General features: G+C 54.1%; 4 protein-coding genes across 4 annotated transcripts; 3 read left to right on the forward strand and 1 right to left on the reverse strand.

Annotated features, from left to right (window-relative positions):
- Positions 1-701: 701 nt before the first annotated feature.
- Positions 702-1,636, forward strand: E0L32_005338 (uncharacterized protein; the record flags this gene model as incomplete). The annotated part of the gene is made up of 2 exons (XM_031139849.1): positions 702-1,050; positions 1,128-1,636. 2 exons carry the CDS (start codon positions 702-704, stop codon positions 1,634-1,636), a joined length of 858 nt encoding a protein of 285 aa, XP_030996357.1.
- A 927-nt stretch (positions 1,637-2,563) lies between these two features.
- Positions 2,564-5,183, forward strand: E0L32_005339 (uncharacterized protein; the record flags this gene model as incomplete). The annotated part of the gene is made up of 4 exons (XM_031139850.1): positions 2,564-3,115; positions 3,844-4,074; positions 4,153-4,261; positions 4,330-5,183. 4 exons carry the CDS (start codon positions 2,564-2,566, stop codon positions 5,181-5,183), a joined length of 1,746 nt encoding a protein of 581 aa, XP_030996358.1.
- A 1,936-nt stretch (positions 5,184-7,119) lies between these two features.
- On the reverse strand, positions 7,120-8,245 carry E0L32_005340 (uncharacterized protein; the record flags this gene model as incomplete). Its single annotated transcript, XM_031139851.1, has 6 exons — positions 7,120-7,164; positions 7,231-7,588; positions 7,647-7,726; positions 7,777-7,819; positions 7,873-8,071; positions 8,236-8,245. The coding sequence occupies 6 exons, from the start codon at positions 8,243-8,245 to the stop codon at positions 7,120-7,122; spliced, it is 735 nt and encodes a 244-aa protein (XP_030996359.1).
- Positions 8,246-10,512: 2,267 nt separating this feature from the next.
- Positions 10,513-12,587, forward strand: E0L32_005341 (uncharacterized protein; the record flags this gene model as incomplete). Its single annotated transcript, XM_031139852.1, has 2 exons — positions 10,513-11,129; positions 11,195-12,587. The coding sequence occupies 2 exons, from the start codon at positions 10,513-10,515 to the stop codon at positions 12,585-12,587; spliced, it is 2,010 nt and encodes a 669-aa protein (XP_030996360.1).
- Positions 12,588-12,808: the final 221 nt, after the last annotated feature.

Raw genomic sequence — 12,808 nt, forward strand, 5'->3', positions numbered from 1 at the left:
AAGAGCGGCGATGCTCACTTCACGAGGTGATGGCCCCTGGGATGTTGTATGGGGAGAAAGTACGCCAGGTAGGAGGAGGAGTGGTGAAGGAGGAGAGGTCGCTTTGCCAGGAAGAAGCGAGGGCAAAAGCCTTCCAGAGAAGCATCGCGCTGGGCCGCGCTAGCTCTTTTGGGGTTGGTCTCGTGGAGGACAGTGCACGTGGCGAATCACGACTGGGAGAGGTAGTTCAAACCCAGTGCCTCGAAACAGCTCGCTCTCGCGCTTGTTCTAGAGTCTAATGCCCGAATTTGGAGGATTTTCAATTACGCAGATCTAATGTAAAATAGAGCTGGTTTGTCTCTTCTCAAAGGCCCTCTCAGCTGTACTCGCTGTTCCGTCGTTTCCATGCCTTAGGTATCTACTGAGATAATCCAGATCACGTGAACTCTGGCTCCGCGCTTGAAAGGGGCAGCAACGGTCGACAGCCTTTCGCGCGCCTTCCACAGCATATGCCCCACAAGGTCGACTCGCCCAATCACAACAACTGGAATTCTCTCTGAGCTTTGAAGAAACAATTATCCGTGGACTGGCCCGAGCCGACATCACCACCACCACCATCACCACCTCGTCGACCGGAAGATCCACCGACAGGGTTCTCCCAAAGACTGCAATTGAGAGGTCCTACCATCAATTGGCCTCGGGAAACCTTGTTCATATCCGCAATGGCCAGCAAAATCTGCAGAAGCAGGGCTGTCGCCTCTGCCCTGCGGCCGGCTAAGCCCTCGGTCGCGGCAGCTCGATGCTTCTCCGTCACCAGCCGCCAGAGCGTCAACCTCCCCAAAGATGCGCCCAACCTCCGCAAGGCCGAGAGGGCTCCCGTCGGCACCCTGCATGTTCCCCTTGTGAACCCCGCCGACAAGTATGCCTCCAAGGCCGACAACATGCACAAGTACGGGTCTTGGATCATGAGCTGCATGCCAAAATACGTCCAGCAGTTCTCAGTCTGGAAGGATGAGTTGACCATCTACATCTGCCCGTCCGGCGTCATCCCCGTTTTCAACTTCCTCAAGTGTATGTTGTTGCTCTAGATCCAGAGATCCTGGACGAGTTTTTTGAGACGTGAGTTCGTGGGCTAATCAGAACCGTAGACAACACTTCCGCCGAGTTCACCCAGGTCAGCGATATTACCGCCGTCGATTTCCCCACCCGCGACCAACGATTCGAGATTGTCTACAACCTCCTCAGTGTCCGGCACAATGCCAGAATTCGCGTCAAGACTTACGCCGATGAGGCTTCTCCCGTGCCCAGTGTCACAGGCATCTTCGACGGTGCCAACTGGTACGAGAGGGAGGTGTACGATCTCTTTGGTGTCTTCTTCGTCGGCCACCCGGATCTGCGGCGTATCATGACCGACTACGGTTTTGAAGGCCACCCTCTGCGGAAGGATTTCCCCTTGACTGGGTACACCGAGATTAGATACGACGAGGAGAAGAAGCGAATTGTGACGGAGCCACTGGAGCTCACGCAAGCTTTCCGGAACTTCGAGGGTGGCTCGAGTGCCTGGGAGCAGATTGGTCCTGGCACGGACAGGAAGCCCGAGACCTTCAAGCTGCCCACGCCGAAGCCCGAGGAGAAGAAGGAAGAGCAGAAGAAATAGACGTCCGCTTTCTTATGTTTTGTACATATCCCGATGTAGAACTACGGCAAACAGAGAGTTTCCATATCGTCTGCCTTCTCTTGCAGAAGTCTGTGATGAAAACGAAGCGTGGGCGTGAATGACATCCGGAAAAGCTCTAACACCTTGCGAACAGACTGCTGACGAATCAGATTGAACAGATTCACCAAGACATTTCGGGGGCTTTTCTTCGAGTTCGAAGGTCTGAAGGGCGCAAGTTATTGACGTCGGCACATGTCGGAGCAGGACAATAAAGTAATGGGGATCGCAGATTCAGTGACTGTTTCGATCAAAAGAGCTGCTCCAATACCTTGGATCGAGAGGGCCGGTTCAGCGCAGAGCATGTTGCTTTCTCTGATCACTTTGGTTATGGTAAACGGCGTGTTCAGGCAAACCCTTCGTTTTCTATCCTTGGTTAGAAGGCTCTTGGGGAGCATGTTTCTTTGCCAAGACATAACTTGCTCCGTGGAACCACAGAACCCAAGCTCCGTACTCGAACCCTGGGCAGACTTTCATCTTTCATCGACCTGAACTTTGCTCATCCGCAGCATGGGTCTCAGAAAGTCTCGAAATCGTACCTCCATCACACACCCTTCTGGTCTCTCCAGGAGACATCCTAGGTGATACAATTTCGACCTTCCACGGCCGTACGGACGCCTTCCTTATAGGTCATCTACACCCTGGCTGATATCACAACAATCATAACTAGTCGGCAATACTTCAGAAGGCTTTAGGAAGATCAAGATAAGTTATTCGCACGAAAGCTGTTCGAGTACATCGTCGCCACAGCTCGGAGAGAGTAGTCTGCGTCACGCTACAGCACTGTTACTCTCAACTTCAACCTGGAGCCAGTCTGAACCTACGCTCTCTGCCTCCTTCGAGACCGCTTTCGAATATATGTCAACGAGTATGCTGGCTAATAGCCATTTGGAGGCAGACGACGCCGAATATGAACGGTTCGAATGCGAGTTCTACACCTTCGACGGCAACCCTATCCCGCTCCCTGACGAGCTGCACATCCATACAAGGAGCGGTTTAGTAACGAGGGTGAAACAGTGCGTCATCAAAACCAAGTCGTTGGTCAAGTCCCTCATCACGTTGCGTGTGATGAGGAGGCAATCCAGCGAGACAGCGAGGCATATGTCCCAGCACAACGATAATGCCATTGATCTGACAGCTGGCCGCGTCGGCCTTGGTGCACGGGCGTCTGAGGCATCTGAAAGGTTAGTCGCCAGGTTGCAGATGTTCTTCAATAACCCGGCTGAGGAGGCTTTTGCTGCTTTCCAGAAAGCTCGGAATGCACTGGATTTCGTCCAGCGAACCAGTGAAAGAAACGGCAAGGCGATGGCACGAAGCCTCAACCACGAAGATGACATGGCCCGATTGTCGTCCCAGGAGATCGAGTCGATGAACGTTGTTCGAGAGGCTGATGACTACCAGGACCCGGGTGATTGGGAGCTGGTAGAGGGATTCTCATTGTCCAGAGGAAAAGTCGGATGCCGCTGCATAATAAACATAATCACAACATAGCGTGCTGAAAGATATGAGTGACGACTGGCCAGATCAGGAATGCGTAGCAGAATGCCCTCGTCAACTGGTGAGCCCATTGCTTTTGAATGGATATATCGTGGGAACCGAGACAGCACAATATCAGCTGTCAATCTTAACAACACACTCACATTGCGCGCTATCGCCTGCACAACTTACTCTTCTCTTCTGACCCATTTCAATAGATGATATTCTATCTCGGAGTATAACGCATGAGCACTGGAACCGTCATTTCTGCCCATTCAGTCGGCTTCACAGTCACGATGTTTGAGCTACCCGGCCGTCGGCTAAACGATGTGAAGCATGGAGACATCTCAAGAGCTAGCGCTGCTGTCTGGAATACGCCAACGATAATTGGTGCGCGGAACAAGGACAAAGCCGGGGACGGCCGCAAAGGGCACTAATGTCGACCCCAAGGGCCGGGTTCTAATACCGGGAGCGACCATTCCCACTGCCGTGTAAACGTTGTTCCTGCATACCCGAACATGTACTCCGAACCCGCTCAACAGTAGGAGGGGCGCCCGCGACTGATCGTGGGGCGTCGCAAAAGCGCACACGATGTTGCATCGTTTTCTTTCATGAATTATTTTATGATTTCTAGACTCATCAGTCGACGGCCTGTATATACGACCCTCTCGCAGAGCTCCGGCGGTCTCCCTTGCTTGTCTAGATCTCGCGCCCGGCAGTTCGCGACCAGTCCTCGCAAACGACGTCACGACGCCAAGATGCCTCTCCACCACTTGATGATCGGGACCTGGACCCCTCCAGGCGCAATCTTTACCGTCGCATTCGACGACGAGAAGCTCGAATTGAAGCTGGTCAAGAGGACAGAGATCCCCCACGACGAGCCCATATCATGGATGGCATTTGACGTGAGCCAATTGAACCCCCCGAGAGGCAACAAGCATCCGATTGATGCATGGACTTATCCGACTTACACTGCACCGTAGCATGCGAAGAAGAATCTGTACGGCTCGGCCATGAAGAAGTGGTCCTCTTTCGCCGTCAAGAGCCCGACCGAGATCGTCCACGAGGCATCGCACGCCATGGGGGGAGATCGTAAGTCACAGCTCCCCATCACCTCTCCCAAGATTCGCGAGATGCCAACCCTTATCACGCGCTTCCAGCCCAGGCGAACTCCTCCGAGACAAACACCCGCGCCATCTTCCTCCTCCCGGCCAAGCAGCCCCCCTACGCCGTCTACTGCAACCCCTTCTACAAGCACGCCGGCTACGGCAACGTCTTCTCCGTCTCCGGCTCGGGCGCCCTCGCCTCCAACATCCAAAACTACCCCTACCAGGAGAACACGGGGATCCACGGCATGGTCTTCGACCCCACCGAGACCTACCTCTACTCGGCCGACCTGACGGCCAACAAGCTCTGGGTGCACCGCAAGGTCCCCGGCCGCGCCGACGGGCAGGTCGAGCTCGTCGGCTCCGTCGACGCACCCGCACCCGGCGACCACCCGCGCTGGGTGGCCATGCACCCGACGGGCAACTACCTCTACGCGCTGATGGAGGCCGGCAACCGCCTCTGCGAGTACGTCATCGACCCGGCCACCCGGCTGCCCGTCTACACGCACCACAGCTTCCCGCTGATCCCGCCGGGGGTCGCGACGCACGACGCCCAGACGGGCAAGGGCCTGTACCGCAGCGACGTGTGCAGCCTGACGCGCAGCGGGCGGTACCTGTTCGCGACGGCGCGGGCCAACAGCTTCGACCTGACGGGGTACGTCGCGGCGTTCCGGCTGCGCGACTGCGGCAGCGTCGAGGCGCAGCTCCTGCTGCACCCGACGCCGACGAGCGGCGGGCACAGCAACGCCGTCGCGCCGTGCGACTGGAGCGACGAGTGGCTGGCCATCACGGACGACCAGGAGGGCTGGGTGGAGATGTACCGCTGGAAGGACGAGTACCTGTCCCGGGTCGCGCGGGTCAGGATCCCCGAGCCCGGGTTCGGCATGAATGCCATCTGGTACGACTGAATGGAAGGGGGGCAAAAAACCGTGGCATAGAGCAGAGCGAGAGGGTGGGTTGTGCTTTCTGAGGACGTTCATACAAAGCCCATTTGCATAGCATATCACGGAGCAATTTGATACAATGTGAGGACTGGAAGCTCTCTTGTTCAGATCATATCATCATATCCTGAAATGTCCAAGACAATCTACATACGGAGTAATCGGTTTTCCTATATACAAGAAGTTTGGTTGCGAAATCCACGCTGTCTACATGCTAAATATTGATATCGTGTGTCATGACACATTCCCGTTTCCAATGGTGACCCAGTTGCGCCGTTGCCCAGATCAAAACAAATGTTGGATCCCAAATATTACCCTTCATGCAATGCATATCTCGGCAGCTTTTCATCTCATCCCGTCACAGTAACCGCTGTCGTACGTCTCGCCGCCCTCTTTGGCAGTGCAGTGAAGACAATCGCCCTCGAGACTGTCGACCAGACAGTTTCAGCAGTCTCCTCAAACCATACAATGCTGGCCAATACCCCCCAGGAAGTCCATGGCGATGCGCAAGTGCGCAAGGCGATCAGTCGTCGTCTACAATGTCGTCGCTGCTGCTACTACCAGAGGACGTTGTGACGGACCCACTGCGCCTTGCCATCGATACCAGGTGGTAGATGCCAAATGCAATCAGCGCCAGGACAATGAACAGGACGATGATGATGACGGCGATGACGTCGTTCTGCTTCATCGTGGAGTTTGTGTAGAGTGCGCGCGCCCCCGTCTAGTAGACGGAGCGCAGCCTGAGCTAAAGGTGTCTGTGGGCGTGGAGGAGGAATGCGGAGCAAGGCAGCCCAGTTGTGACTTGGGCTCGAGACTCTTTCGAAGGACTTGGCGTGCGGGTATGATGCGAGGAATGTTGCAAAGCTGTCGCTAGATAGAGGCACTGAAAGAAAAGGTTTCGTTAGTCCCGTTTCGTCTCAATCAACTGGAATGGCGGCTCTCATGGCCTGCAAGAGTCTGGTTGGCACTTACACCTTTGAAGCTTCAGAGACAACGGCCCCGCAGCGGATAGTAAGACTGCTGCAGTCGGTGTTTGTCGCAAAAGCTCACTTCAGATCTGGATGTTTCCGACTTGGTGAAAATCGCCTCGATTGTTCAGATAGCACCAAAGTGTCACACAGATTTGGATAAAAGCATTGGAATGTAGAGAGGCAGCACACAGGATTGGGAGCACGAATGCAGGCTTAAAGAGGGCGGTTGCCCCGCCACCTCCGTTCCCAAGTCAATAATGAAAAGGCTGGCGGGCCCTGGCGCCAACCACCCGCCGTGGAAAAGTGCAGGGGTCGCAGGCACCAAGCTGTAGTGGGTCAGACCGACCAGCCTCACTAAAAACGAGCCTGTAGAGCTCCTCATTCGCCAAAGCTCTAGCAGCTCAGGAACGCTGTGGGTCTCGGCCTGTTCAAGTGGTCTGGTCTTGCACCTCTGCAAATCCTGGCAATGGGTCTGGGTCAGCATCTTTACCAGCCCACGTCATTGGGACCTACGGAGTACCTTGGTAGGATCATTCACCTGGCCACAATTGAGCGAGTGTTCGGGCTGCTGGAGAACTTGTTTCAGCTTGTTCGTTCGAAGTGAACGTAGGTTCGCGGCCAAAAAAAAACCCTGGAATCTTTCCATATCATGTCAAGGTATTCGCACACTATCAAACAGAAAAGTAGCAAAGGCAGCCCCTTTTTAACACCCACCAGCAACCCACTCACGGAGGACTTCCCTTATAATCGCCCTCGTCGTCTCCCATACACTACCAAAAGACCAGTGAGATCAAAACCATAGAGCGCCAAATGCCCTTGATGGTGCCGTGCTGCGCTGCAAATGATGCGCTCGAAATTTCACCTATGTACCAACGCCAACGAGCCCATCAACTTCCATCCGGTGTAGAAGACAGACTTTGTCCGAGCCGACTTCAATCGGTCTTGAAGTTGATCTTCGACTCGTAGAATTGCAAAATCTGCAGGAACGGTCAGTAAGTAGAAAGATGGGACTGAAATAGCGAGGTGCTGCACACTAGTCGTACCTTTTGAGGGCATCTCGCGTATGCCTGCTTCGTGGGGTGTTGCGTCTTGTGTCCATTCTTCCAGTTTAGGAGAACGGTGAGTGCGCCGTCTTCATTGCGGAACATATCCACTGTCTCGACCAGGTCATCCCATCCACCAGCTGGAGGCTTGAACTCAACAGCCTTCTTGCTCTGCGGCGCATCGCTGTCCGCAGGGTGTCCGTTTTGGCGGGCGCGCTTCGCATTACCTCCCGCTCCGTTGCCAGTAGACTGCCGGCCGCGCTTCTTGGTGTTGAGAGCTTTGGTGGTCTCCTCGAAGAGCTTCTCGCGCCCGCCAATGCTGGTGAAGTAGTCGTCGAGAATTGCTTGTGCTGTGCCCCTGGTGGAAGTCAGCAATTTGTTTCCAGCCACGTATCCGTCTGCTTCGTTTGCCTTACTCGAAATTCTCCTCTGGCTCCCATGTGCGGTCAGATTTCTTCTCGAAACCCTCCCATTTCACCTCGAACCGTGGTTGTCCCTAGCATCCAAGTCAGCTTGGTAGATGACAGCACCCATGACAGTACGTACGTCCTCGGCAATCATGTGCGAAAGAATCTTCTCGACAACATATCTGCACCAAATGTTAGCTTTGTCGAGGTTCGATTGCCGAGAGGTGGGACGTACTCGTCGTCGTCCAGACCCTCTTCATCCTCGTCCTCGTCCTCCTCGTCTTCTGCAGCACCCCCATTGGTCCCTTTCTTGGCAAGATCATCGTCTGATTCGTCCTCGTCCTCCTCCTCCTCAACTTTATATGCAACACTCGGGCGCTCGCGTTTCGGCGGCTGCTCGACACTCACGTCGGACGCCTCATCGTCGCTAATGGCTATATATGACTTCGTTAGCATCTCGCTTGGTCGCTTGCGAATCATTGGGGCGCAGATCCCACACATATACGTGCGCCCAACCTATGCGCCTAGAGCTAACGGCCAGGCGACATTGAGGTTGTGGTAATGCGGTTTCGGGGGAGGACGGACGGGTCTAGCTTACCTGGAGGCATTGCGTTTGGAGAATGAAACGCTTGGAGCAACAAGAAGAGCACAATCTGAGAAGGTATCCAGCTGCAAGAGAAAAGAACCAGTGAAGCGCACAGCAGCGGCGTCGTGATTGACTTTGACCCTGATGGCTGGGAGTGGAAGCGTGCTAAAAGAATAAGTGGTCCTATAATTGTCGCGACCGATGGCCGGGGAAGCGCGTCTTTGCTGGGTGCCACGTGACCTAGCGTCACCGCCTTAATTGTTTGCTTTCGATGAGGCCCACCATGACAGACTGGAGACATGACAAGTTGGAGACAAGCATTCCCAAATCAATATCTACAGGTATGCTCAAATTAACTATATACCTAGATCATATGTTCTCATAGGACTCTAGTGAGAGAACCGCATTTGCCAGCCCATACCTTGAATATCTCCTCTTAGAATAATGATCGACCATGGTCGAGATTAGTCTAAAACGTCTCAACATGTGAGTGATAGCTTAGTAGGTAGCTGTGTTCCAGCCATTGAAGTTTATACACTCATAGCTAAAGATTGTATAACTTCATGGTACTCAAGATTTTTTATTCTACACTCACTCGCTATCGACGAGGGAGAAGAGAACAACAAGGGAATTTAGGCCATCCAGTGCCCTTGCTCAAAATGTCAAAGAAACTGGGAAATCCAGGAGTTGACATGATGTCACCCAAGCCATTCACCTGTCTAGCAATGAGAATGTGAAGTAGCTAGTTTACATCAACTGCTTCGCACCATGCAATAGTGTTGCCACTCGTTGGGCTCTAGAACGACGGTGTATTACATGTGATTGAAGCTTTAAAGGGTGTCGAATGCTTGAGTCTTCCGGTCAACCAGTCCATCTCTTTAGCCAACGCACAAGACAGAGAGGCAGTGTTATATCTGCCCACGTCTGCCAGAGTTGCTGATGCTCATTAAGTACGTTGACACTGTAACATCTAAAGCTTGTCTCGAATCGGGGTGTCATGTCTGAAAATTCAAGAAAACAAGACAGCTTAGGTTCTTCCCCTAGGCCTAGCCCAACAGGCGAGCTGTACAAACTGTGCTACATGCAGGTTCATGCATACATACTATTTGCATGCGAAGTTCAGGGGTAGTAATCCTTCAGCTGCCAAAACACGGGGAGGGGGGGAAGAAAAAGCCGAAAAAAGAAAGAAAGCAATCAATTGGTGTACAAGTAGATGAGTCAAGCGAGTAGAGCCCTGTCTGATACAAACTCTATCTACTTGGCCGATGTCTCCCAGCTAGGATAGAATGATCAATCGTCATGGAAGATGTTTCAATCAGGGTTGCCAGAAATAAAACGAGCGTCCACGAAACAATTGAATTGATGGACACAGCCGAGACAGGGTCTTGTATCCACTGATGTTTCTCGAAGCTGAGCACCCCTGAACCACGCCGCAGCATCAGGCCAACAGCTCGAAGATCCGCCGACTGATTGATAGCTCTTTATGACGTGCCTTGACAACCGTTGCCTCGTCACACGGTGGAGGCAATCACAGAGCCACTAGGGCTGCCCTCTCTTTCTCTTCGCAGTGCTCATAGACCAGATGGATCACCCAAGAGCATCAAGAAAAGCATCAAATGCCGAACTGCTTTCAGGGACTGGGGATCCGCCAGAGTGGAGCGTTTTGTGGCCTGCGATCGACAAGCGGAAGGGCGGAAGACGGTTGGAAGCTCAATTGGAACGGTCGAACTTCAAGGGGATCCCTGGATCCTGGAAAACCCGTTGACAAGCGCGATTGGGCTGAGCTTCCCGCCCCCCTGCAGCGCGCCCAATCGCGTGTCGCCTGCGCCAATAGCGCCAACAGCTTCCGCTAAATCTGGGGTGGAACACCCTGGACGCCTTAATAAAATACTGGACTAATAATTAAATTTCCAATCACCAATGTGACATTCTGCGCCGCTTCCCTCCGCACGCCCTCTCTCCTTTCCTTTGCGCTTGTGAACGGGGAGAACCATTGATATTTGACAGCAGCGACCGCCCAGTCTGTTATCAGGAGTGGAAAAGAGCCACCGTACGGAGAACGTTCCTAGAGCCCGAGCACTCAGAAGTCGCCTGTCAGCCATCTTCGCTTCGGGCCTTGAAGTTGAGACCGACGCTTGTCCAGATGCAAGCCTGATTGATTGTGGCGGACGACAAGGCCAGCTTCGCACAGCTCGACCGTCACCTCCCCCCGATCGCCTAATTCCAGGCCCTATATGACGAGCGCGAGATTTGCATGGCCTCGACGGAGCGATCCCGGAGTCAGCAAGGATGCCAGATAACTCCGATGCAAATATAGAGGGGAACACCCCGAAAGCTCCAAAGGACAGGAGCTGCCAGTTCTGCGGCCAGGCATTCACGTCCTCGTCGCTCGGTCGCCATCTTGACCTCTATATCAAGGACAAGAACCCCAAGGCGCCCGACGGCGTACACGATGTGGACGTTATACGACAGCTGCGCGGCAACATCACAAGAAGACAGCCCAAGGGCGCCGGCAAGAGGGATACCACCACACCCATAGCTACGCCGGCTGCTGCCTCACATAAGAGCCCTGCTTCAGAAGCCGGCTCTTCTCATCTCCAATCCCCTTCCCTCCACAAAGAGGGTCGCAGCCCCCTTGATTACACGGCCGGCCTCACGGCTTACACGCCGCGATGGGAAGCCACGGGCGTGATCAGCGACGCCTTGAGGAATGGAGGAACACCTCGGGGTGCGGCATCAGATGGCACTCACGATGCCGGCAGGACACATGCTTCCTCACGGGTGGCGAGCAAGCAGCTTGACAAGTCACAATTAGACATGAAGCAGAAGATGCAAGACGCTCTGGATACGAGCAGGGCAGCCGAGCTGGCATTGCGTGAGGTGATCGCCTCTTGGAGAGCAGCAAAGTAAGCAATGCGGGCGTTGTATCATTGACCATCCACATGGAACAACCGACTAACGAGCTTGACAGGCTCCAAATCGACACGACCTCCATGCCGTTTGACTTTGACCCCTTGTCTCTGGACTTCCCGGCTCTTGTTCTCCAATGTCTCAAAGCGCCACCCACGCTTTTCTCCTCCACGCAGCTTCCGACGCCAACGTCGTGGTCCATAACTCCTCCTGGGCAACAGCAGCATGTTGCTCTGGTGAATTATTTCACGGAGGAGTTCCGCAAGTGGAAGATCACCTGTACTTCTGCGACAACGGCCATCGGCGAAGACTTCACATACCCGCCTAGCCTAGTAGCGTTCCAGCCGGACACGCATGAGTATGTTCGGAAAGCATTGAAGACAGCTGAGAGTCTGGAACGACAGGTTGCGGATCACCTCGACTCGGCGTTCAATGTGTGGAACAGCCTTTCATCTGACCGCCAGCAAGAACTGTGGGTTCTGGAGCTTGCACGGAGCGCAGGGAGGAAGCAGAACGACGTGGAAAAGTTGAAGAAGGTCGAACACACGCTCAAGCAGGAGAATGCGAACCTCAGGTCGCAGATCGAGCACCTTAATCGGCTTCAACAACCTCGGGAATACAAGCTGTTCGCGCCGTCCACCGTGCCATTCGATCGCGAATTCCTGATACGCATGCAGGAGGCATTTGTTGTGAATGGACACAAGGCAATAGGCCTGGACGTGAATGACCGCCATTCGGATCTTAACACGCTCGTGGCTGCCTCCATCGACCGGTGGAAGAATGTGGTCACGAAGACTCGCTCGGCCGCCAGTAGTATCGGTGCCGACAAAGCAGCGGATCAGCCAGCGACGGCGGCCTCGACACCGCTGTCAGGCGGAGGCGTCAATGACACTCCTTCTGTCATGGCGCAAAAGGCTTCACAAGCGCCAGTCCCTATTGTGCAACAACCCCCTCCTCCGAAATCAAAGTCTGGAGGATCAAGCACCGCCACTCGGGCGAATACCCAAGACGAAGCAGTCAAGCCGGCAAATGACAAGCCACAATCGGCTGCCCCGACACCCACCGCGCCCTCGGTCGACGACGTGAGCGATCAAGATGCCGACGCCGAGATGGAAGACGATGATGGCTTTGCTCAGATGAACACGCCTATCACCAAGACCCCCACCCTATCGACTCCCCAGCAACATTCAGGGCAGCTTGAGGTCCAGCGCACGAGAGGGCCCAGCAGGCGTAAGACGGCCAATGGGGTGGTCAAGAATAGGGCGGTGTCGCAGACCAAGAATCGCAATACAGCAAGCCTTGGTTCCCGCAAGGCTACCTTGCTGAACTCTGGCGCATCGGTGCTTGAGATGAATGGCGCTGGCCAAGACAGTCCCAGCAAGTCTGAGCAACTGGCCCACGCAGATCTCGAAGAGCAGGACGAGGATGGGGACCCGATGTACACAGATGATTAAGTGTCACCGGGGGTTTTACGATAAGATGGAACATCAGTGAGGGAATGCAGCCGACGGCAACTGGTGATGATGCGCCTGGCTCGTTGCTCATTGGTTATCTAATGGGTCCATGTGAGACCATTTCACAGGCATGGCGAGCGTCCAAGCAATGTTTGGAGTTATATAATTGCTTATTGTAGCTATACGTTGTACAGACTGGTAGTGTACAGAATGAGACATGA

This window comes from Thyridium curvatum (assembly GCF_004353045.1).
Source record: "Thyridium curvatum strain D216 chromosome Unknown NODE_27_length_422201_cov_78.887067, whole genome shotgun sequence".
Taxonomy (NCBI): Eukaryota; Fungi; Ascomycota; class Sordariomycetes; order Thyridiales; family Thyridiaceae; genus Thyridium; species Thyridium curvatum.